At 42.4% G+C, this 22700-nt stretch overlaps 1 protein-coding gene across 1 annotated transcript in view; it reads left to right on the top strand.

Annotated features, from left to right (window-relative positions):
- Positions 1-22700, top strand: part of NRXN1 (neurexin 1) — a 933637-nt gene that overhangs the window by 319204 nt on the left and 591733 nt on the right. The window contains 3 exon segments of the mRNA XM_033145071.1: positions 6482-6783; positions 10488-10511; positions 11598-11759. Coding sequence (XP_033000962.1) covers positions 6482-6783; positions 10488-10511; positions 11598-11759 — 488 coding nt within the window.

Raw genomic sequence — 22700 nt, 5'->3', positions numbered from 1 at the left:
TCCAACGCAGCATAGCAGATAAAATCAAATCAAAATGCAGTAATAAAAATTGACGTACAATAACAATAATAATATAATAATTTATTATTTATACCCCGCCCATCTGGCTGGGCCTCCCCAGCCACTCTGGGCGGCTTCCAACACAATATTAAAATACAATAATTCATCAGATATTAAAAGCTTCCCTAAACAGGGCTGCCTTAAGATGTCTTCTAAAAGTCTGGTGGTTGTTGTTCTCTTTGACATCTGGTGGGAGGGCATTCCACAGGGTGGGTGCTACTACCAAGAAGGCCCTCTGTCTGGTTCCCTGTAGCTTGGCTTCTCATAATGAGGGAACCGCCAGAAGGCCCTCGGCGCTGGACCCCAGTGTCCAGGTAGATCGATGGGGGTGGAGACGCCCCTTCAGATATAGAACTAACAATAAGGTTTGAAGAAGCAGTAAACACTATAAGAAGACTTGCTATCTCCAACAATTGGTTATGCGGTGTGTCCAGCTCCCCTAGAAACAAAGTTTATGTTTTTGTTTTCCTAAAGGAACATAAATAAGCAGGGTGCAATGCTGGGTAGCTCAGCTGGGTACAGTATGGTGCTGATAACACCAAGATTGCAGGTTTGATTCCCCGTATGGGACAGCTGCATATTCCTGCTTTGCAGGGGGTTGGACTAGATGGACCTCAGGGTTCCTTCCAGCTTGACAATTCTATGATTCTAACCCTGCTAACAATGCCCCCAAGTCACTCCTTGGATAAGGCTGCACATTGCAGGAGTAATGTCAATGGAACCATCAGTAGGGAAAGGGAAAGAGTCCAGTGTAAAAAGCAAGGTGAGCCAAAATTATTTGCACAAGCCATCTGTTACAGAGCATTGCTAAGGGCAAAGAAATGTGTGGCTGTTATTTCAAAGATACCTTGGCATGGTAGTATATGAAAACCTTGTTTCTGGCTCTTAGAGGAAATGGAAATCTGTTAGGAAGCACCAGAAACATATCCTGTTGAGTGCATAATCCACTGGGTTATTGATTGAAGGAGAAACTAATGGCCAAAGAATAAGAATCCAGAGATTGCCTTGCTGAGACTTACTGATAGACCTCTACTGAGACATCTATTAAAGAGATATTTGTCAGTACCGGTGATACTGATTTGATCTTTCCGATGACAATGCTAGCTGCCTTTTTTTCCCCCTGCAGCAAAGGGGTGCAGAATTGCTGGTTTGGCTTCTTGTGTCCTTTCTCAAGGAAACTGCTGGAGGGAGGGAGTGGGGTCAAAAGAGTTCACCTTGGTTCTTTACAGAAGGGCCTGACAGGAGGCACAAAAGGTGTTCAGCTTCTTGAATAGTTTCCAAGATCCCCACCACTCTGTATTTGTTTACAACATTTGGATCCCTTATGATGCCCTTCACAATAGCTAGCACAACTTGATTCACAGATTGAAACATGAACTGGTAGCTGCACAGGAGTCACCCTTGCACCAGAACCTAGACCTGTGGCAGCCATACTCTGTCATGTGAGGAGAGTACCTGAAAAATTGGCCTGAGGTGATTCTACACTGGAGTGAAAGAGAAGGTACATTGGTAGCCCTTTCTATATTTGACACCACACAATGAATTGTGATGTGTGTATGCCTGCAAGGTATCAGGCATGCTATCCCCTTTAAGGCTACTTCTGCCCCTGACTGACAGACACAGCACCCCATTTCAGTTACAATTCCCAGTTTATGTTGCTATGGCTGGAGTGGTCCAAACTACGCATTATGCATCCATGTTGTTGTTGTTTAGTTGTCTAGTTGTGTCCTACTCTTCGTGGCCCCATGGACCAGAGCACGCAAGGCACTCCTGTCTTACACTGCCTCCCACAGTTTAGTCAAACTCATGTTGGTAGCTTCGAGAACATTGTCCAACCATCTCGTCCTCTGTCGTCCCCTTCTCCTTGTGCCCTCCATCTTTCCCAACATCAGGGTTTTTTCCAGGGAGTCTTCTCTTCTCATGAGGTGGCCAAATTATTGGAGCCTCAGCTTCAGGATCTGTCCTTCCAGTGAGCACTCAGGCCTGGTTTCCTTCAGAATAGATAGATTTGATCTTCTTGCAGTCCACGGGACTCTCAAGAGTCTCCTCCAGCACCATAATTCAAAAGCATCAATTCTTCAGCGATCAGCCTTCTTTATGGTCCAGCTCTCACTTCCATACATTACTACTGGGAAAACCATAGCTTTAACTATACAGACCTTTGTCGGCAAGGTGATGTCTCTGCTTTTTAAGATGCTGTCTAGGTTTGTCATTGCTTTTCTCCCAAGAAGCAGGTGTCTTCTAATTTCATCCCATAGCATGTAGCTACTTCTTCATTTTAAAACATGGTGCGTGAAAATGGGGGGATCATTACCAAGAATGAAACAGACAGGGACTGGATACTTATCTCTGTCGAACACAGTCAGGACTAAAACCAACCTTTGTTCTGTGACTGAGCCTAAATATCCAAAAATCACCTTTAGCATTTTAAACCAAAATAAAAATTTCTTTCCAGTAGCACCTTAGAGACCAACTAAGTTTGAACAAATTAAGCTTGAACAAATTAAATTAAGAACAAACTTAGTTGGTCTCTAAGGTGCTACTGGAAAGAAATTTTTATTTTGTTTTGACTATGGCAGACCAACACGGCTACCCACCTGTAACTTTAGCATTTAAATATGGTGAGTTGGAATTGGGCTGATGCAATGAGGTAGAGGACTGCAACTCGAGCGGATGTCACTTCCTGAATTCCGAAGTAGACAGCTAGAGGCAGGGTGGGAATTGTGGATGGGGAAACAAAAGCCAGCAGGTGAACATCCACAACATGAGAAGATCCCTGCTTGATCAGACCAAGGGCCCATCTAATCCAGCATCCTCTTTTTGCTGCATGAAGCAGGTGGCACTGCGCTGCCTCCTGGGCTTGCTGATTAGAAGGTCAGCGGTTCGAATCCCCATGATGGGGTGAGCTCCCGTTGCTCTGTCACAGCTCCTGCCAACCTAGCAGTTCAAAAGCTTGCCAGTGCAAGTAGATAAATAGGTACTGCTACGGTGGGAAGGTAAATGGCATTTCTGTGCGCTCTGGTTTCCATCACGGTGTCCCGTTGTGCCGTAAGTGGTTTAGTCATGTTGGCCACATGACCCGGAAAGCTGTCTGTGGACAAATACTGGCTCCCTCGGCCTGAAAGTGAGATGAGCGCCGCAACCCCAGCTTTTAACTGGACTAAACCATCCAGGGGTCCTTTACCTTTACCTTTTACAGTGCCCAATCAGATTCCTATGCAATTGAGATTCAGAGGCACACTGCCTCCAAAATACATTGCACAATGGAAATAATTTTTTATATTACACGATGTTTTCTTTGCATTCATACAATATGTGAGGGTGCAATTGTAGTTCTACCTGCCACAGAAGTTTCTACACATGTGCCCCAGATTCATCTTGTCTCCTATAGAATCTGTATACACTGGCTGAGGATGTTTGATACCTTTTAAAAAATAGCATGAGTATTTCTCATTTAATCATTTGTTGGGATCAACCATTTCCACACAACTTGATGCCAGTTTTCTTGTTTTCCTCTGTTCATCATGTTGCAAATTTTATTGTGAATTGTATTCTAGGAATTGCTCTCCGCCTTTCTGCCAGAGTTCAGTATCTGCATCCAAGACTGTGATTTGTGGTTTTTCACATTAGCCTGTATAGCTATTACAGACTGTGGTCGGGGCACATAAACACTGGCAGTATTTGTCGTGCATAACTGCCTGTTACGAAAGGGCTGTTAAACAACAAGCAACAATCTGAAAGTAGAGGCTAAAGAGAGTGTGGAGGCAGCAAAAGTTGGAAATAAGAAACCAATTGATTGTTGTTAGAAACATTTCTGATGTTCAAGAGCTTGAGAAAGAATGGAAGTTCTTGACAATTGCTTACGTACAGCTCATATTGTCTCCAATATTGTTGAAGTACAGAGAGTGAAGTACTGAAAAATTGCAGTCTTTGGCACTATTGGAGCAGGTTCGGATGGTTAAACTTTAAGCTTTGGGCTGGTCATTCTGGAGGTGTTTCTTTACATAATGGAAAAGTGTTACCAGAAGAGCACTCACATGGGGAATGAATGACATTTCTCCCAGAAGACCTTAGGTTCAATCCCCAGCATCTCCACATAGAACTGAGGAAGTCCCCTGTCTGGAGATTCACTGCCAATCCATGAAGACCAGGGGTGGGGAACAAATTTCAGCCCAAGAGCCGCAGTCCCTCAAAGGAAACCTTCCAAGGGCCATATACCAGTGGTGGGCAAGAAGTGGAGCAAGAGAAGTCACTCTTGCCTTTGTGCAGTAGGGTGCATTGCAGCCATGCACAAATCCAGAGGTTTCTATGCACACACCCAGGCAAGTAAGAGACATTACCGCAGTTCAAATACACATCCCAGGCAGGCAAAATATACATCCCAGGGGGGCGGGGAAACATGGTCAATAAAAGGTGTGGCATAGGAAGGGCTGTGTCCTGGAGAGAGTCCCAAGGGCTTGGACTTTTAGGCCTGAGGTTCCCCATCCCTAGTGTGGACAATATTGAGCTAGATGAACCAGTGGTTTGCTTAAGTGTAAGGCAGACTCTCATGTTCCTATGTTTCCTGGGCGGGCAGTTGGCAGAGTCTTCACACTATGGCAGTTTGCACATGTTTTCGGCTATCAACTGAGAAGTGCGATTTTGTGTGCGTTCACCAGGACTGTTGCAATAGTCCGGATGTCACCCAACTATAGTCCTCGGCTGCAACCAAAACAAAGTGTCTCACATTCATCCCACATCACCCTTGCCTCTTCTATCCCACCCTGCCTTCCCTTGTTTCCTCCCCTTGCCTCATCATTCCTATCCGTCCCTCTGGGGCCCGCTCCCAATGTTTAAATTGAGAGCCAAACTAGAAAAGATTGGGGAATCCATGGTCAGACCTCCTAACATCCCATTCCAATATTAAAAGGAAATGGGTGTTCCCCTTGCACTGAGTGTGGAGAGGTTAACCATCCTTCCAAGACACTCCCACTGTTGAAATTATTTCGTGTCCACCCACCGCTGCTTTTAGTTATGGGGGTACACATTTTGCAATCAGTTTTTAACCCACCCACCCAGGCTATCAGCAGCTTTAAGGGAAAGGGTGTTTTATTATTATTATTATTATTAATATTAATATTATGGAATGCATTAAAGGAAAGGACCATCATTTCCTTTAGTGTCACATCCCATCCGGTTTGGACTTCCCCACTCCTCTCTCTCATCTTCAGATCTCTTTTGTGTAGATTATAAACTAATTCGGATTGTAAAATACTTGGCGGACGAGGCTGTGTTTTTTTGCTCGTCACTGTGAACCACCAGGTACTTTGACAAAGGCGTTAACAACAATAATTATTAATATACTTCTTAGCGGCTCCGCGATTTGAGGATATACAACCCCGTTTTGCACATTGTAAAAGAGAGTGAGCTCCTTTTACGGGACGCCTTGTTTTTCAATGGCTGCACATCACCACATCTGCTGCATCCCTCCACTACATTTAACACTGGTCCAGGGAGCCCTTAATCTGGTATGGATGTCAGCTGAAATCCCTCTCAATGTTACATGCTACAGCTGCCCTAATCCTTGAGCAGATGGTAAACGTTTGTGCCGCCATGAAAAAAGGAAGAAAGAAGGAGCATCTGAAAATGCTGAGGCTCAGGCTTAAAGCTCTCTTCCGTGGGGTCCAATTTACACTGATACAAAGACCCTGCCTTAATAAAATGAAATAACTTATTTGTCCAACCGTTGCTGTCATTTTACCTGGGAGTGGTTCATGTACAGAGTTATATATATATATATTTTTAGTGACAGTTACTATGCAGTTGTGCTTTGGAGTGAGCAATAATACCTGCTAGTTGACATGCAATGACTGTTAAAATTTGACAATATTTGATGGCGGACTGCCAGTTTATCATTCCCCCCTCCCCATTATATCCAGCCAAAATAAAACATGACCAAGAGATGCCAACATGTCAAAATGACCTGAAATATGACATAATGAAATGTCACACACAAAATTTTAAATTCAAAATTCCACCTTAAAATATGAAATACGGCAATTCAAATTGGCATTTTTTTTTCCAAGTAAAAATGTGCTGAGTTTGAGAGAATACTGTCGCCCACTATCATGGTTTGATGCAGGCTGGCAGCTCTCAGAAGCTTTTGGCAATGGAGAGGGATAACACACTAGTCCTCATTGATGCATTGGGGCTGGAGTTCACCATGCAACAATTTTTCTGCCAGAATAATAGCACATAAAGCCACGAGTAAAAATGCAACTTTTGTATTTCTTGCAAAAGGAAATTACGTTTCTTTTGTAAAAATTGTTGCTGATGTTAGGAAAGCTAAGTATGCTTTTGTTGTGTGTGAATTGTATTTATTTTAGATCCACTGATTCAGAGTTATTTTCCCCCTCCCTTATCTTTCTCTTTATTTATTTAGGAAAAGAAGAATACATCGCGACATTCAAAGGGTCAGAGTATTTCTGCTACGACTTGTCCCAGAATCCTATCCAGAGCAGCAGCGACGAAATAACTCTGTCCTTTAAAACCCTTCAGAGGAATGGACTGATGCTTCACACTGGGAAATCGGCCGATTATGTCAACCTTGCCCTGAAAAACGGAGCGGTCTCCTTGGTTATTAATTTGGGCTCAGGGGCCTTTGAAGCGCTAGTGGAACCGGTGAATGGGAAATTTAATGACAATGCCTGGCATGATGTCAAAGTAACCAGAAATCTGCGTCAGGTAACAGTAGAATGGATACAGCAATAACTTGACTTTGCTTTTGCCACAGCTAAGTGTTTGGTGATCTTGCAGTTAGTACAACATGCCATTGAGTGTTTAGCCGACCTCTGAAATGTAGATTTCAACGTGTTACCAATAGATGGGTCAATTCTACCACACATGAGCACAGGCACACCTAGAAAGTCATTGTGGGCCAGGGTTGTTTGAACAATTGTAGAATTGTGCATGTTGTGTAGATATATGTGTATTAAATACACATATGCATTTAAAGGAGATGATTAAAGTGTGAAATATGATTGCTATGATGGGAGACCAGTTCAGTCTCTCTCTTTTTAAGGGAACTGTTTGATATTTGTAATTAACCAGGCAACGTATCTTTTCTTTTGACGAAACATAACTCCTTATGATAAAATTGTTTGTGGTCCATGAATTAATTCAATAAAACCAAAGATGAAATGTTCATGTGGGAAATAAATTATAATGCATAATAAGACAAATAATAGGCAGTTCATAATACCTAATAGATACAAATATCCAACACTAATCACCTCACTTGCACAGCTGTGTGTTAGGGTCTGATGAAAACAGAGTCGTTTCCACCTAATCGATGGGAATGTTCTCCAGGATATACATGTTTTATAGCACACTCGACATTACATTTGGTGGGAGCCAATGGCAAATACCTACCTATGATTCTCTTCCCAGGAAGCTAGCTTGCAAACTGCTCATGAGTTCCACAGGCTTCTTGCATTATCCAGATAATCCTCACACATCTTTGGGAGCTTCTTCTGTCCTGCTATTTATTATATTTTCATTTATTGTGATGCACCGGTTGCTCATGGGTGCAGAAGCATTGGCTTTTACATGGAATTTCTCCAACCACATGAATTTCACACTCATTTTGGTGGTGGAACTAAATTTGCCGGTACGAAGTGTGACTGTTTGATGGGAATGTGGAGGTAGTGATAACCTACTGAATGTGTCGGTGGTGCAATATCGATGGATTTATGCACAAGAAATGCTGCATATGTTACACGCGGAAGATAATTACATATAAACAGCATTCTAAAACGTATATCAAAACTTTATGCCCTAAGATTGCTGCTGTACACATAAGTTATTGGTACACAATAAGTTATTGTACACCACTTAAAAGATTTCTAAAACATTAAGCAATTTATAAATGCTTTTAAATATATAAATGAATTTTTAAAAAATCCACTGAAATCAATGGACATTTAATGATAGGATCGCATCTTAAAGCGTTTGTTCTAAAACAATATATCTGGCTTGCTTTCCAGACAGCTTCAGCTTGAGTTACGACTCAGAAATTCTTGGCAACCCCGTCGTCATTTTATCCACTTTCAAAGTAGCTAGCTGGGTAATAGATAGATAGATAGATAGATAGATAGATGTTTATTCGGCATTTGCGCCCATCTTACAATACAAAAGATGGGTGTTTTGGTCTTATTTTATTGAAGGAAATTTTCAGATTAAATATAGTGAGTTGCTAAAAGGGCATCTAGTGAATCTATAGGGCTGAGATTGGAATATAAACTTGCCTGGTACCCATTTGATAATCCTTTTGGATGTTAGTATACTACTGTAACTATGCTACAGGGTTTGGTTACAGATATTGGTATCTCCATTTTTGTCACGGAGCTTCTTGGGTGCCTGTAGGCAAATCACTGCCTTTTAAGGCCTAATTAGACTTCCCTTTATATGCACCTCATGCAGTATGGTCACTATCACTCCAATAATGTTCATAGACTATGTAAAGGCCTCTGCTCACATAGTGATTGGACAATGCTTGTGTGATATGCTAAATAGGCTGTCAGAAGGATCATGTGGCCAGAAGTTTTCATAAGTGCCCTAACCAGGATTAAAATTATCATGAAGGAGGCAGCAGTGATGTCACAGGGCAATATACAAGGAATCTTAACTAGGGTGGTTTTTAACATGACGGTGAAGCAGTGGGAAAGGAAGTACAACGAGTAGTTCCTTTTATTTCTCTTTCACTATAAAAAAAGATGTAGGCTTGAGTTGTGAATGCTCCAGCTTCAGAAACAGTATATCTGTCTGAACCATTTTCAGACATTAAACCAGAAATAAGGTAGGAGGAACCACAACTCGTTCAGGCTTCCTCTCCCCTGGTTTGATTGAAGTGCTATGAGCTTAAGGATGATAAAGCCATTCACATATTGCACAACTATAGTCATAAAAATGACCTGGTTCACACGTCCCATTAAACCGCGGTTAAAAAATGAGATGTGGTTTAATGCAAATGGTCTGCTGCTTGGTATTCCAAGCACTTCAATCCTCTCCTGCTCCTGCTGTTGTTACTCTGGAGAGGAAACAAAGGAAAGAAAGGATTCACATTACATCAGGGCCAGCCCATCCATGTGGCAAGGTGAGGCGACTGCCTTGGGCGTCAGGCTCCACAGGGACAGTAGATCCCAATGTAGATCTTTATTGCCCTCCTTGTTCATGTTATAGATCTTCACTCACCACTTTTCCCTATCATGGAGGGGAGTGCTGTTTTGTGGTTTGCCTCAGGTGCCAAAATGTATTGGGCTGGTCCTGCATTGCATAAGAACTAGCATTCATGGTTTGTTTCTCTTGAAACAAGTCACAGATGGAATCCAAGATGTCTTATTCATGTCTTATTTGAAGTAAAATAAACTGGAAGCATTTCCTCCTCAGCACCACAAAGGCAGGAGTGGTGGACCAAATCTGAAAATTTTGAGCAGCATGCAACAATAAATGATAATGCAATAAATGAACAGGGCCAATGAATAACAACATATCGCCAGAATGGTTTTGTTTGTGCCACAAAATCTGGCATAGGAAGGGCACACACCACTACTAATGTTGACGGAAATTGACACCAAATCAGTCAGCAAGTGGCCTACTTTCTAGATTTGCCTTTGCTCATCCAAAACTGTTAAAAGAAACCAACATATAAAAAGCAACAAACATGGGGTGGGAGCTAGAAGTACCAGTTAGACATGTTCTGGCAGGTGCATGACCAGAGAGCTAGCTGCAGAAATCCATTCTACTCATTGTTATGTGTCAGGATATTTGCTTTGTTTCATTGCAGTAAACTGTGATCCTAAAGTCCATCAATATGACCGAAAGAAGTTTTGGAGTTGAAAAGAAGTCCTTGTGTGCTGAGTCAAAAAAAAAATTGAGTACTAGGGGATTCCTGCTGATTCGCTTGGGGGGGATTTTGGGGTTCAGGAGAAGCAGTGGTCAGCTGATGAGCTTTAGGCGTTCCACCCCCCCCGAGAGTCATTTTGAATGTCTGTCAGAAACACTCAGTTGGAAGAGGACAAAAGGAATGTGGTCATTATGTCTGTTTCTGTCCAGTGGAGAGCTGAAATAAGTTATACAGTTTATATATCTATATCGATCTATATATATAAATATATTTGCAGGAAAAGACAACTGCTGTTACCTCTGTGGAGGCGTATCTGTTAGTCTGCTTTTTTTACTTTCCCTTGTAAAATTATTTTGCCCTTTTTTCTGTGTTACTAACATGCTTAATAACTAACATGTCATTCATGGAATGTTTCATTCTACTAACCGTTACCTGAACCAAAATAATGTACTAACATTGGTAGTGACCATCATATTTTTTAAGTAAACGATCGTTATTCTGTTCACAAGTTTTTAATTTCCTTTCTCCCCCCTTCTCCACAAAGCACTCAGGCATTGGACACGCTATGGTAAACAAACTACATTGTTCGGTAGATATCATTCTAATTGTTTCTTATTTTGGGTTTGCCGTGTGTTTCCTTTCTTTCTTTTAACTGTAGACATCATTAACAAAAGAGGAACTGCGGTTGGTACTCTTCTGCTTACTTTTTTAACCTCCTCTTCATCTGTTGTTGACTTCCTATTTTCTTTTACTTTTATCTGTTCCTGTCCAATTCTTTCTCTCTCTCTCTCTCCTCTCTTTTTTTGAACTCACATGTAGAACTCCTTAACATTTTGCATCAAAAAGCTGTGGTTAACTAACAAGGGATTAAGCTGGCCTAGCGTGCCGCCAGCCTAGCTGGCACTCTAACCATTCATAATGCATGGCATGCGGGCACGGATGAGAATGACGGAAGTGACACATCTACATACTGTTACTTCATCAACAAAGCCGTTTGGTTCTCTCCATTCCTTTCTCTTCCTTTCTTCTCCTTCTCTGATACTCGCTTTCCTGCATGCGCACATCAGAGTGTGCTGCTGCCACTTGGTCGTTCTTTGCTGGGTTCCCCTCACCCCTCTTCTTCCCCCTCCCCTCTTGCTTTGGCATGGAATCTAGGCTCTTGCATGGACACGTCGCTGCTGTATATATGGTGCAAACAGTGATGGTGCTGCTGGCAAAATTGCTTGTGCCTTTCTTTTCTTTTTTGTTTTCTGTTTTTTCAAGGTGCACGTTCTTTTTATTAGTCGATGACAGACTTAACTGAACCTTACTAATATGTAACACCAGCTAAACTAACCTAGGGAAGCATTCTACTAACACCATTTTTGTGTCTGCTAATCAACCCTTTTGAGTTGCGAATAGGGACTTGCTGACACTAGCTCAATAATAAGACAACTCTTTTAACTAGTTAGAGCACCTAGGGATAGAATCCAAGGCTAAACCTCAAACAGACATGAAAATGGGCTCCGCCTTAGGTCTCAAAAAATAATAACAACAATAATAAAAAAACAAATAAAAATATAAAAAACCAACAATAAACAACCAGGCATATCCCAAGGACAGCAGTATGTAGGTCTGAGTATAGCGTGTCCTTTCCCTGTGCTTTGTTATCTAGGTGACAATATCAGTGGATGGAATTCTGACCACGACGGGCTACACACAAGAAGACTACACCATGTTGGGCTCCGACGACTTTTTCTATGTTGGAGGCAGTCCTAGCACAGCAGACTTGCCTGGGTCACCAGTCAGTAACAACTTCATGGGCTGTCTCAAAGAGGTAAATAACGTCACCGCCATAAATGACATTCCATCATGAGATTGGCAAAGGCCGGGGCCTCATAACCTCAACTTACCTGTGTGTGTGTGTGTGTGTGTGTGTGTGTGTGTAACTGTTTCTTTAATCTGACACCTGAGTCTCCAATTCAAAGATGGTTATACAAATACAAATTCCACCTTAAAAAAATAAAAATCAAGACTGATTTACTGTACGACTGAATGTGCTGCATCTTGAAAATGCCTCTAAACCAAGCACCCCCCAACCTGTGGCCCTCCAGATGTTTGGGACTACCATTCCCATCATCCCTGACCACTAGTCCTGTTAGCTAGGGATCATGGGAGTTGTAGGCCAAAACATCTGGAGGGCCACAGGTTGGGGATGCCTGCTCTAAACGATAGATTATTTACCAGCTCTACTATAAGAATGCAACATGAGGATTTGTTGTTGCTGTTGTCTTGCGTATCCACTCTTTGTTGGGATCTCTGTGGGATTTCCGTATTGCAAAAGTGTATGTGTGGAATGGAGGGCATTCTTCTTGTGAGATGGCACCAGGGCTTCATTCTATTTGAGATGGTCAGCCCGTGTCTGAGCTGCACCTTTTGAGAATGCAGGCAGGAGGCCTCAAGGTATTCAGTGAGTAGCCATTCAGAAAAATGATGTTTAGGTCAACTTTTTGATTGCTACTGTGGTATATTTTAATAATGATGGATTCACAATGTAGATTTGCCACTTTATTTTGTTTTAGAGGGATTCTAGGACTGAGTGGATTGAAATGCTTAACTTAGAATACCCAGAGTTCCATCCCACCTCTTAATGTCTTGGGACTAGTTTACATGTGGAATTGCCTATCTGCCATATGTGCCCAGTCAGCTACTTTAATCTCTGGAGTTGGCACTGTTACAGGTAGCACATAATTATCATTGATATTTTAGTGTGACAGAACCTACACTTTGGAACTCCTTGCCTACTGTTGCCAGGCAGTGCCTTCCCTGTATTCTTTGTGGTGCCCACTTAAAACATTTTTGATTAGGCAATCCTGTCCAGACACACAGGTGTTGGTGTCTTTTAATATCTTTTACCGACAATTTTAGCTATTTTTAAATGTTTTCAATGGTTTTCCACTGTTCTCGTTGATCATTTAAATATCTATTGTAAGTCACTTAGAGGTTTTACTACAATTAAGTGGTTTATAAAGTTTGTTAAATGATCCCATTCCAGTGATTCTTTAAAAGTGCAAGAGCTTGAATGGATATACAGAGCTTTCCCACTGCCAGGTGTTTCCTCCTAACCACCAACACATAGTTCCATGCTCACAAGCCATGTACATAGCAAACTGCTCCTTCCGCCTAAGCAAATGTGAAAATATTCAGATCTCTGGATCTGTGTTGAATCAGCTCAGAGGGATCATTCCTACTACTAAGTGCTGGCCTAGTGCTGGAGCCTATGGAGAAATCGGCAAGGCAGGTCAATTTCAGGACCATGGATAGATCCAAGTGAACAACTACCGGTAGCTCTAGGTTGAGAGCACACTGAGAGGTGTTTCAAACCTCTGCCTCCAGACTACTTCGTAAAATGAATTCTATAGATTTGGGAGGGGCCCAAATGCTCATCTGTTCCAACCCCCTGCAATGCAGGACTTCTTCTAGGCTTCAGCCCCTTGTGGAGAGCCTGAGATTCTTAAATAGCCAACCATCTGACCTGAAGAAAGGCACCCCTTCTCCATTCCATGTGTGGTGGGTGCCCTCCACCTTTGGACTGTGGGAAGCAGGAGTCTCCTCAGCAGAAGTTATAGAAACATGAAATTGTAGAGTTGGAATGGACCCCGAGGGTTATCTAGTCCAACCCCCTGCTTAAAAACCTCCCATGAAGGAGAGACCACAAATCAGCTCAGGTGCAGTGATCTCCTGTTCTCTAGCAGCCAGCACAGAGCCCTGAACCTGCCTTGCACATTGCTAACTCTTCTGAAAATGTACATTTGGAAAGGCCCATTCAGCTGTTAGTTCTGCCTCAGCATTGGCCTGGGGTTTTGGGCACCCTAGGGCTGCAGTTTGTTCGGGCTCAGGTTTATTCCAGGATCAATAGTGTTTTCCCTCTGCAGGCTTTACAAAAATGGGTTTTATTCTTAAATAGAGTGACCCTAGTTCAACCCAGCCACTGCTGTGTCTCTTTATTTAGCCACCAGGTCACAAATGTTGAGTGTAAGCAATTGGACTCAGAAAACATGGCCCCTGCAATGCTTGAATCAGCATTTAGAACAGTGCTACAAGATATCATGTGGCTTGGATCATTATTATTGTTTTAAAGGTTAAACCCACCTGAATATCAGAAATTGGAGACAATCAAGAGGGGAGTGCTCAGAGATATTAGGTTCAGCAGCACCACCAAAGAAAAACAGATGTACTAGAAGGACCTTTGATTCAGCAAGGGAATACATATGGGCTGATTTAGGTCCAATTTAGAAATTTCCCTCCCTGTCCCTATCAGACCTAGTTCTGTTTATTCATCCTTCCCACAGTGGATTTTCAAACACAAGGATAACTTGCAGGCATATTCCCATTCTGTTTAATAATAATATGGGGCCTTAACAAGAAATAGAGTTGTTGTTGTGTCTGCAGAAACTCATTGCATCTGACAGCGTCTGTTGCATCTCAAAACATATATTTTTGAACTTAGCAAAATTCATATGAAACTTTATTGCCACTGAAGGAAATCACCCCCCCCCCCCACATTCCATATGGGACGGGGTGGGAGGCAGTCTGCCCTATGGGAAAGTTTGACATTCCTACAGTTGTTAATGGTTTTCTGGACAGTCAAGGATATAAACACATTGTTGACGTTGGGGGAAATGCGGTCTCTGTGCAAAAGTTGACGGGGAGGGGAAATCCTGTGAAAAACATCGCCAAATGTTTTAAGACATCTTAAATCAAATGAAATGGGATTTTTTTAAAGAAAAAATTGGATGAGGAGCATGTAAATAAATAAAAAAGAGAGTTGTGCATAAAATTTCATGGCCCTATGAAACAGAGGGAGAGGGATAAATTTAACGTAAGATTGGGTTGTAATCAACAAAGTCAACCCGTTTGTGCAATGACTTTCGTATGAACAATTGAACATCCCCTCCCTCTTCTCTCTCTGCATGCCCCCATAACCTATTCTCTGGAGGGCGATGGAAACCCCTATAGAAGGCAGAGGGAGGGGCAGTTCCATTGTGGAAATAGAAGTCCTTGCATGAAGTGGGTGACTTTGCTGAATGCAACCCAGAGGGTGCTAGGCTTGAAGCTAGGTTCTCAATTACCCATTTTTTGCAGTCTTTCCCCTAAACCAGGCACCCCCAAACTCAGCCCTCCAGATGTTTTGGGACTACAACTTCCACCATCCCTAGCTAACAGGACCAGTGGTCAGGGATGATGGAAATTGTAGCCCCAAAACATCTGGAGGGCCGAGTTTGGAGGTGCCTGCCCCAAAGCTCAGTTTTACATCAGTAAAATGGGAATGATAGTGGCTCACTTCACAAGGTTTCTGTGAGAGTGAATACAAAAAAAAAAAAACCAATGCAAATTGCTCTGCAGATTAGAATGAAAAATTAAATAAGTAGCAAAAGTGGCTTTTCATAACAAAGATTCCATTAATTCAGAACCTTAAGTGTTCTGAAAACAAACCTATATTAAAAAGGTTTCCCATCTGATTCATAGTCTGTTTATTTGGATTTATACTGATAGATCTCTAAGCTTATCCTCCAAATCACTTTAGTTTTTTTAGTGGGTTTTGAATCTGTATTTAATTCAATTCAATTGGGATCCATGATTTAAATTATAGATGGCAATAAGATTTCAGACAGGATGATTGAGCTATAACACATGTGCTGAAATTATGATGCTCAGCCCACTAGTCATGTATTAAGGCTCTTCCAAGTGATTGAAAAGTCATTTGGTTTTTTTTTCAGTCCCTTAAGGGAAGCATAAAAATTGTAGGTTTTGTCAAGCCTCTCATGGGCTGCTGTCTGGTGTTCGGCATGCTGGCTCTCAGGTTGTGTGGAACTACACTGTGGCGTGTTATGCTAAAGAGATTGGTCAGATCAGATCTTGACTACAGGTTCCCTTGAGTAGCCCTTCTGCTGCATTGCCAAGAAAGCAGCATGCAGCAAGAAGTTGGGATCCATCTGCCTTGAAAGACAATGGAGTGTGCCTCGGGTTGAAGTCAAACAACTGGAGAAACACAGCACTCACTGTGGCTGCAGAGACCACTAAGTGCTGCCTCCCATGTTGCTTTTGTTGTATTAGCAGCACCAAAGTAACCTCTCCAGAGTGCAAGCCTGGGCATTGTGTATGAAGGTCCTGGGCTGTCCAAGCAACAAGGCCCCCCTCTCAGCCTTGCTGATGGGGTCCAAAGGAAAGCAGAGCAATGCATTTGGCACCAGCTTGGCTGCAGGTGTTGCTGGAAGGAGGCGTTCAAGACACCACCCATACATCTTAGGGACTCCAGTCTCGATTGTGAGGGTTTACTCCTTACTCTTTCCTTCTCCCAAAGATGTCCCATAAGCCAGAAAGATAGAATGTACAAAATAAGCAGAGATGGACAAATTGGTCTGCTTCTGGTCTGTGCCACAGGTCTGCAAATGTGGTGGGGAACTCGTTGCTTTGCATTTCCGTACCACAGTTAGGATTGATTCCTTCTAGTCCTTACAGTATTAGACAGCATAAAGGTAAAGGTAAAGGGACCCCTGACCATTAGATCCAGTCGGGTCCGACTCTGGGGTTGCAGCGCTCATCTCATGTTATTGGCCGAGGGAGCCGGCGTATAGCTTCCAGGTCATGTGGCCGGCATGACTAAGCCGCTTCTGGTGAACCAGAGCAGCGCACGGAAATGCGGTCCCTATTTATCTACTTGCACTTTGACGTCCTTTCGAACTGCTAGGTTGGCAGGAGCAGGGACAGAGCAACGGAAGCTCACTCCGTCGCGGAGATTCGAACCGCTGACCTTCTGATCAGCAAGCCCACCTGCGTCCCATATTAGACAGCATATTAGATAGGAAATTAGATAGCTTGATGTAAGGCTGTGCAGAGGATTCCTTAAGTTTTGGATCAGTTTTTCACTGAGGCACCTCTGCGGTCATGGGTGAAAAACGGAGCGAGAGGCTGCAGAAGCTAAACAGCATTCAGTTCCCCCCATGAGCATTTCTTCGATATTATCATAAAAGTAGCTTTTGGTGAGATGAAACGTGTAGAACCGGAGTCCTGCTGAATTTATTTTCACCTTCTTCATTCCCTTCCATCAAGGATAGGGATGAAAGATTTCCTTTCACAAATATTTATCCTGAACCTAAGTTCTAACGGCAACTGTCATCTCACTCCTCCCCTGTAACTCCTCCAGTCTGGCAGCGATAAAAAGGAATGGAGGGCAATAATGTTGTTGTTGTTTTTTATCTAGAAATGAACAGTATGCCATCTACAATATCGTATCGTTATGCACATCCCAGTCTCTGAGTGGTGGGAAATTTTGGGGAGTGGGGAGGGTCAGCACACATACATTGGTTTTGCTTTCCTTGGAATGAAGGTAACAGGAGACTTTGACACCCATGTAATATATTATTATAATTCACGCGTATAAACAGGACGAGCATAAGTGGAAAGGGTCACAGCATTAACACTCCAGGAAATGTCCCCCCCCCTCACCTGAGCTGCCTAAGTACATTAGTTTTGCATTCAGCACAAATATCTTGAATACGGTCAAAGACCAGAGAACAATTTGTAAAAGTATAATATTGTAAACTGCACTGTGCTACAAATAGAAATGAAAATGCGGGCCAATTCACGGAATTGGTGCTTACATTTAAAACCAAGTTTCAGCATTTTTAAAGTTTTAAAATTTTTCATAAGTCTCTACGGTCTATTATCGTTCCATCGGGGGTTAAAATTCGGACTCTGTTGCTGACATCACTGCTTGTCTTAGTCTTGTCGCAATGTGACAGTACTTTGCCACAGGCCTGATAATTTCAGGATCTTTATCAGCTAGGAGGTGTCTGATATAGTTATCATCTGTGCTAGGTTGGCCTCAACTAGGGCCAGGGCTTTCTCAGTATTGGCCCCGACTTGGTGGAACAGTCTATCATAAGAGACCAGGGCCCTGCGGGATTTGGCATCTTTCCGCAGGGCCTGCAAGACAGAGCTGTTCCACCTGGTCTCTGGGTTGGTTTCTGTTTCATAGTTATGCTTCATTCTTTTATTGGTGGGCTATTTGAAAATGAGACTCCAGTTTTAATTTTTAATTTGTATTTTAATCTGTATTTTAAATTGCTGTGATTTTAATTAGTGTTAGCTGCCCTGAGCCTGGTTTTTGGCTGGGAAGGGCAGGGTATAAATAAAAAATTATTATTATTATTATTATTATTATTATTATTATTATTATTACCACCGGGTAATTTCCTCAGAATCAGTTACAGGCGGGTAGCCGTGTTGGTCTGCCATAGTCAAAACAAAATAAAAATTTCTTTCCAGTAGCACCTTAGAGACCAGCTAAGTTTGTTCTTGGTATGAGCTTTCGTGTGCATGCACACTTCTTCGTGTGCATGCACACTTCAGATACACAGATATCTGAAGAAGTGTGCATGCAAACGAAAGCTCATACCAAGAACAAACTTAGTTGGTCTCTAAGGTGCTACTGGAAAGAAATTTTTATTTCCTCAGAATCGTGCATTCAGCACAAAGAGCAAGTCTCTTCCCAGTCCAGTTCATTACAAGACTGGACTCAGGTCTACTTTTACACTCACTGGTAGCATCACCTCCCTTCAGGGGAGTGGCAGAAACTTGCTCCCTTTTAACCCACCTTCCTAGACCCTTAGTCATCCATACTCTTTAGTCCTGCAAAATAACACTTAACACACATGGCTGGAACCATTAACTTGACAAAAAAAAAAAAAAAAGACTGGTTTGACTGCCTTGGCAGTCTCCTTTCATACAGAATCACATCTAACAGATAAAAAAAAATATCACAGGCTTGGAGGGAGCCCCAATGATGCCATCTAAGCTACCCCTCAATCCTATAACAGCATCAAAAAATTCTCTCTCTGGGAGCTAGAACTCAGTAGAATGTCATTAAAATTCCATAGAAAGATTATCCTTCTTTACTGATTTCTATCAGATGTTTTTCCACTGTGGCGTAAAGAATTATTTATCTTCTAAATGTAATCTTCTAGTCTACGGTTATTTCTGTCCCCGCACCCCAGTTCTTGCTTTAAATGAATGCCGAGTTTGGCTTGCTTTCATCTGAGAAATCATGACAGTTTTGTCTTCTGTAACACTGTTCTCTTCTGCTGGTTCTTTTGAACTGTTCTGAACACTCGGATCTGCCTTGCATCTCTCCCTTCCACCTTTCCAAATGAAAACACATCATTTCATTTGATATCCCTGTCCTTGTTAACAAGGGTCAATTTTTTTTGGGGGGGATGACCAATGAGACAGTTTTCCAGTAGCATCACATCTGGAATGACAGATAATCATCCATGGCTCATTTTAAAAGCCACATAAGAGAGTTTGTATGATCCATGGGGGTAGGGGGTGTGTGACAGAGGGAGAACCCAGAATGGGGGAAACACCACTCCGGATCTTAGCAACTATATTTCACAACTTGAGCTCTCATTTCCAATCACTAGAAATTTAAATTTTTAAAGATCACCACTTGTCTGCTGTGTTTGCATCTGAGAAAGTCAGGGATGCATTATTCATTTTTTTTGCCTAGCTGGGTCCGCTCTGTGATGTGTGGTGATTAAAGATTTAGTGCTGTGGGAGCTATAGACCGGAGAGCTGCTTCCACCAAACGTTGCTCGTAGTGACTCATCCAAAGGTCAAACAAACTTTTCACTCTCCACCTCGCTGGCACAGATCTCTGCACGAATCGGGAGCCCTCCCCATGAAGATCTTGAGAATAATAATGGAGCAATGGAGCTATTTTGAAAGCGGGCTTGTGTGGAGATCCCAGCCACCCTCCCCCATGATAAATATCACTGTTCAAAACTGTTTGGACATTGTTCACTGTTATTCAGATGGTTCTCCTAAGAGTGTGTCAGGTGTTAAATGTCTTGAATCAAGAGCTCTGGAAAGTGAGTCCTGGCTACTTGCTCCCTGTATTCATGGAGCTGCTGATCAGAAGAGGGAATTGGTTTCATCTGGGGCACTCATACCATATAGGCCAGTGGTTTTCAACCGGAGTGCCGTGTCACCCTCGGGTACCTTGAATGATGATCAGGGGTGCTGTGGGGTGGGGCACGTCTCTTTGGGGCAGGGAGCAGCTCAGAGACCAGGGGCGGAAGTTGTGGCTGCCCAGAGCATTCGCGAGGAGAGGGGAGAAGAGAGGAGGCTGAGGGAACACTCCAGAAGGGAGGGTGCTGCCAGCTCCGCAGGCAAGGGGTGACATAACTGGGTTCCTGAGCCCCACAGGGGTGCTGCAGAAAGATTGTAGTTGTCAAGGGAGCTGTGGTTCCCAAAAGGCTGCAATTAACATCCAGAATTCGGCAACTAGGAGGCGAAACATTTGAAAAAGAATGGGGGAAATTCTTGGTATATTTGAACAGGATATGTGGAATATGAATAATAAAATAAAACTCATAGCTTAATATATAATTCTTTATTGGAAATATAAAATGTAAAAATGACAATATGTAGTTTACAGAGACAAATGAACTAGGATATAACAGGTCAAAACATGGTACATATGAAGGAAAGGGGTGGAAAGTATCTGGAATTGAAACAAAGTTGAAAAGGGAGAAATATAGGTGACTAAGGAAATACTTTAGGTCATAAGATAGAGACAATAAAGAAGTGTAAAACCGCAAGAACCAATCAGGAGGAAGAATAAAACAGAGGAAGAAAGGGGGGGAGTGCACAGGGGGGGAATGATGCGGGAGGGGTGGGTGTCGGGGGGTTTGTTTGCTGGGTGGTTTGTATTGTAAGAAGGTTGAGGTCGATAAAGTTGAAGGTTAAGTTGTAAATGTAATGTATAAGATAAATTTGTGTGAAAAACCAATAAAAATCATGAATAAAAAAAGAAAAAAAGAAAACCTCTGCCCTAGGCCACAGTCCTCCTGATCTGTTCTGCAGAATCCTATGGATTGCTGCTCTCTTGCATCAGTCAGGGCAACCTCTTCAGGAAGATCAGTGTTGCTCTGTGAATCTACCTTAATTCAGCCTTCAGTCTTCCCTGTCCTGTTAGCTGCCAGGACTATATAATTCCTCAGCAGCACACACAAGCACAGAGTTGTTGAATGTTCCAGTCAAACACTTGAAAAACCTCAACGATGTCTTCCCGCATTAGATATGAGCAGCTTAGTTTTGCTGCTGCCCTGTTCCACAGCCACTTCCCTGAAGCCTAAATATAGCCTTATCAATATACTAGAATTTGCCAATGCTGTCATGGCTGTCATGTCTTCCCCCCACCCACTCATCCAACTGAGAAATAAAATTATATCAGAAATCAGCAGCCACTTCCCATCTAATAACAAATGTCCTCTGCGCCTGCTGATATAATAAATATTGCACCAATACTAACTTTTGAACTCCTAATGTTCCAGGGAGTTTTTCATTGCACAGGGTGAATTGGGGCAGGGGGACAGGCAGCTGGAGCTGGGAGAGAAAATGTCCTTCCTTTGGTGGGCAGTTGGATTCATCACTATTTGTTCTGTTCAAGTTCTGACTTTATGATTCACCAATGATTAGGAAAGTTCTGGGGGATAGCTAAGGCAAACCAAGGAAGATAGAGCCCCCTCCAGCTAATTCTGTTTACTCGAGGACAAGAGTTCAACAATTTGTACTGTATATAGAACTAGCACTGCTGAGTTTCTTTTCTAGGGGCCTTGCTTCAGATTTTAGTGGAGGGAGGGGAAAGACATCAGTGCAGTGGACATTAATTGTAGTTGTGTCTATACGGGATAAATCACCTTTTAAAACACCAACAACACAGAGCAGCATTTGTGTCGTTATTACTATTCGTGTTATCATTAAATTCATTAGCTACCCTTCACTAGAAGGTAGGTTGCAACAGTTTAAATTTCGCTACAGTGGTACCTCTGGTTGCGTACTTAATTCGTTCTGGAGGTCTGTTCTTAACCTGAAAATGGTCTTAACCTGAATCACCACTTTAGCTAATGGGGCCTCCCGCTGCCGCTGCGCCGCCAGAGCACGATTTCTGTTCTTATCCTGAAGCAAAGTTCTTAACCTGAAGCGTTATTTCTGGGTTAGCGGAGTCTGTAACCTGAAGCGTATGTAACCTGAAGCGTATGTTACCCAAGGTACCACTGTATTAAAAAAAAATAATGTTTAGCACGTATAATTTGGGCATTGTGTAAGGAGAATGCCTCACTGTGCAAATCTGTCTAATTCACATTACTTGAAACCAGTGCTTTTTTTCTTTTAAAAAAATGTTTAGGGGGTACTCTCATTATCCAACTCATATTGAAATACTGCCCCTCAATGAGGCCAAACTTAGATTCACAAAATGTTTAGGGGTATGCGTACCCCTGCATCCCCCAAGAAAAAAGCATTGCTTGAAACAATGTCCAAGCAAAAACACAGCTATCCTTCAAAATTCTCACTTTTCCAGATTTTGAAACACACACACACACACACACACACACGTGTATATTTGGGGGGGGGGGAACTGTACATAAAATGCATAAATAAGTGAAAATAATGCACAAAAATGTTGTATCAGAGCAAGCCTCCTTACCTGTGCCACTGGGCCAACAGATCACATCCACAATCAGATGCACATTCCAAGGATTAGATTTATATCAGTGGTTCCTTATCCAGGAAGTGAAGATGCCTGTATACAAGTGTGATTAAGCCTGTTTAAGGGGAAGGATCCCTATGTTACATCAGTTTATTGTAGAATCACAACACAGAACCAGTAAACAGGCCAGGAATGCTGCTGTTTCTACTACTAATTATTATA

This window comes from Lacerta agilis, chromosome 3 (assembly GCF_009819535.1).
Source record: "Lacerta agilis isolate rLacAgi1 chromosome 3, rLacAgi1.pri, whole genome shotgun sequence".
Classification (NCBI taxonomy): Eukaryota; Metazoa; Chordata; class Lepidosauria; order Squamata; family Lacertidae; genus Lacerta; species Lacerta agilis.
The sequence above is the reverse complement of the archived record's forward strand: the minus strand, read 5'-3'. Positions and strand labels throughout refer to the sequence as shown.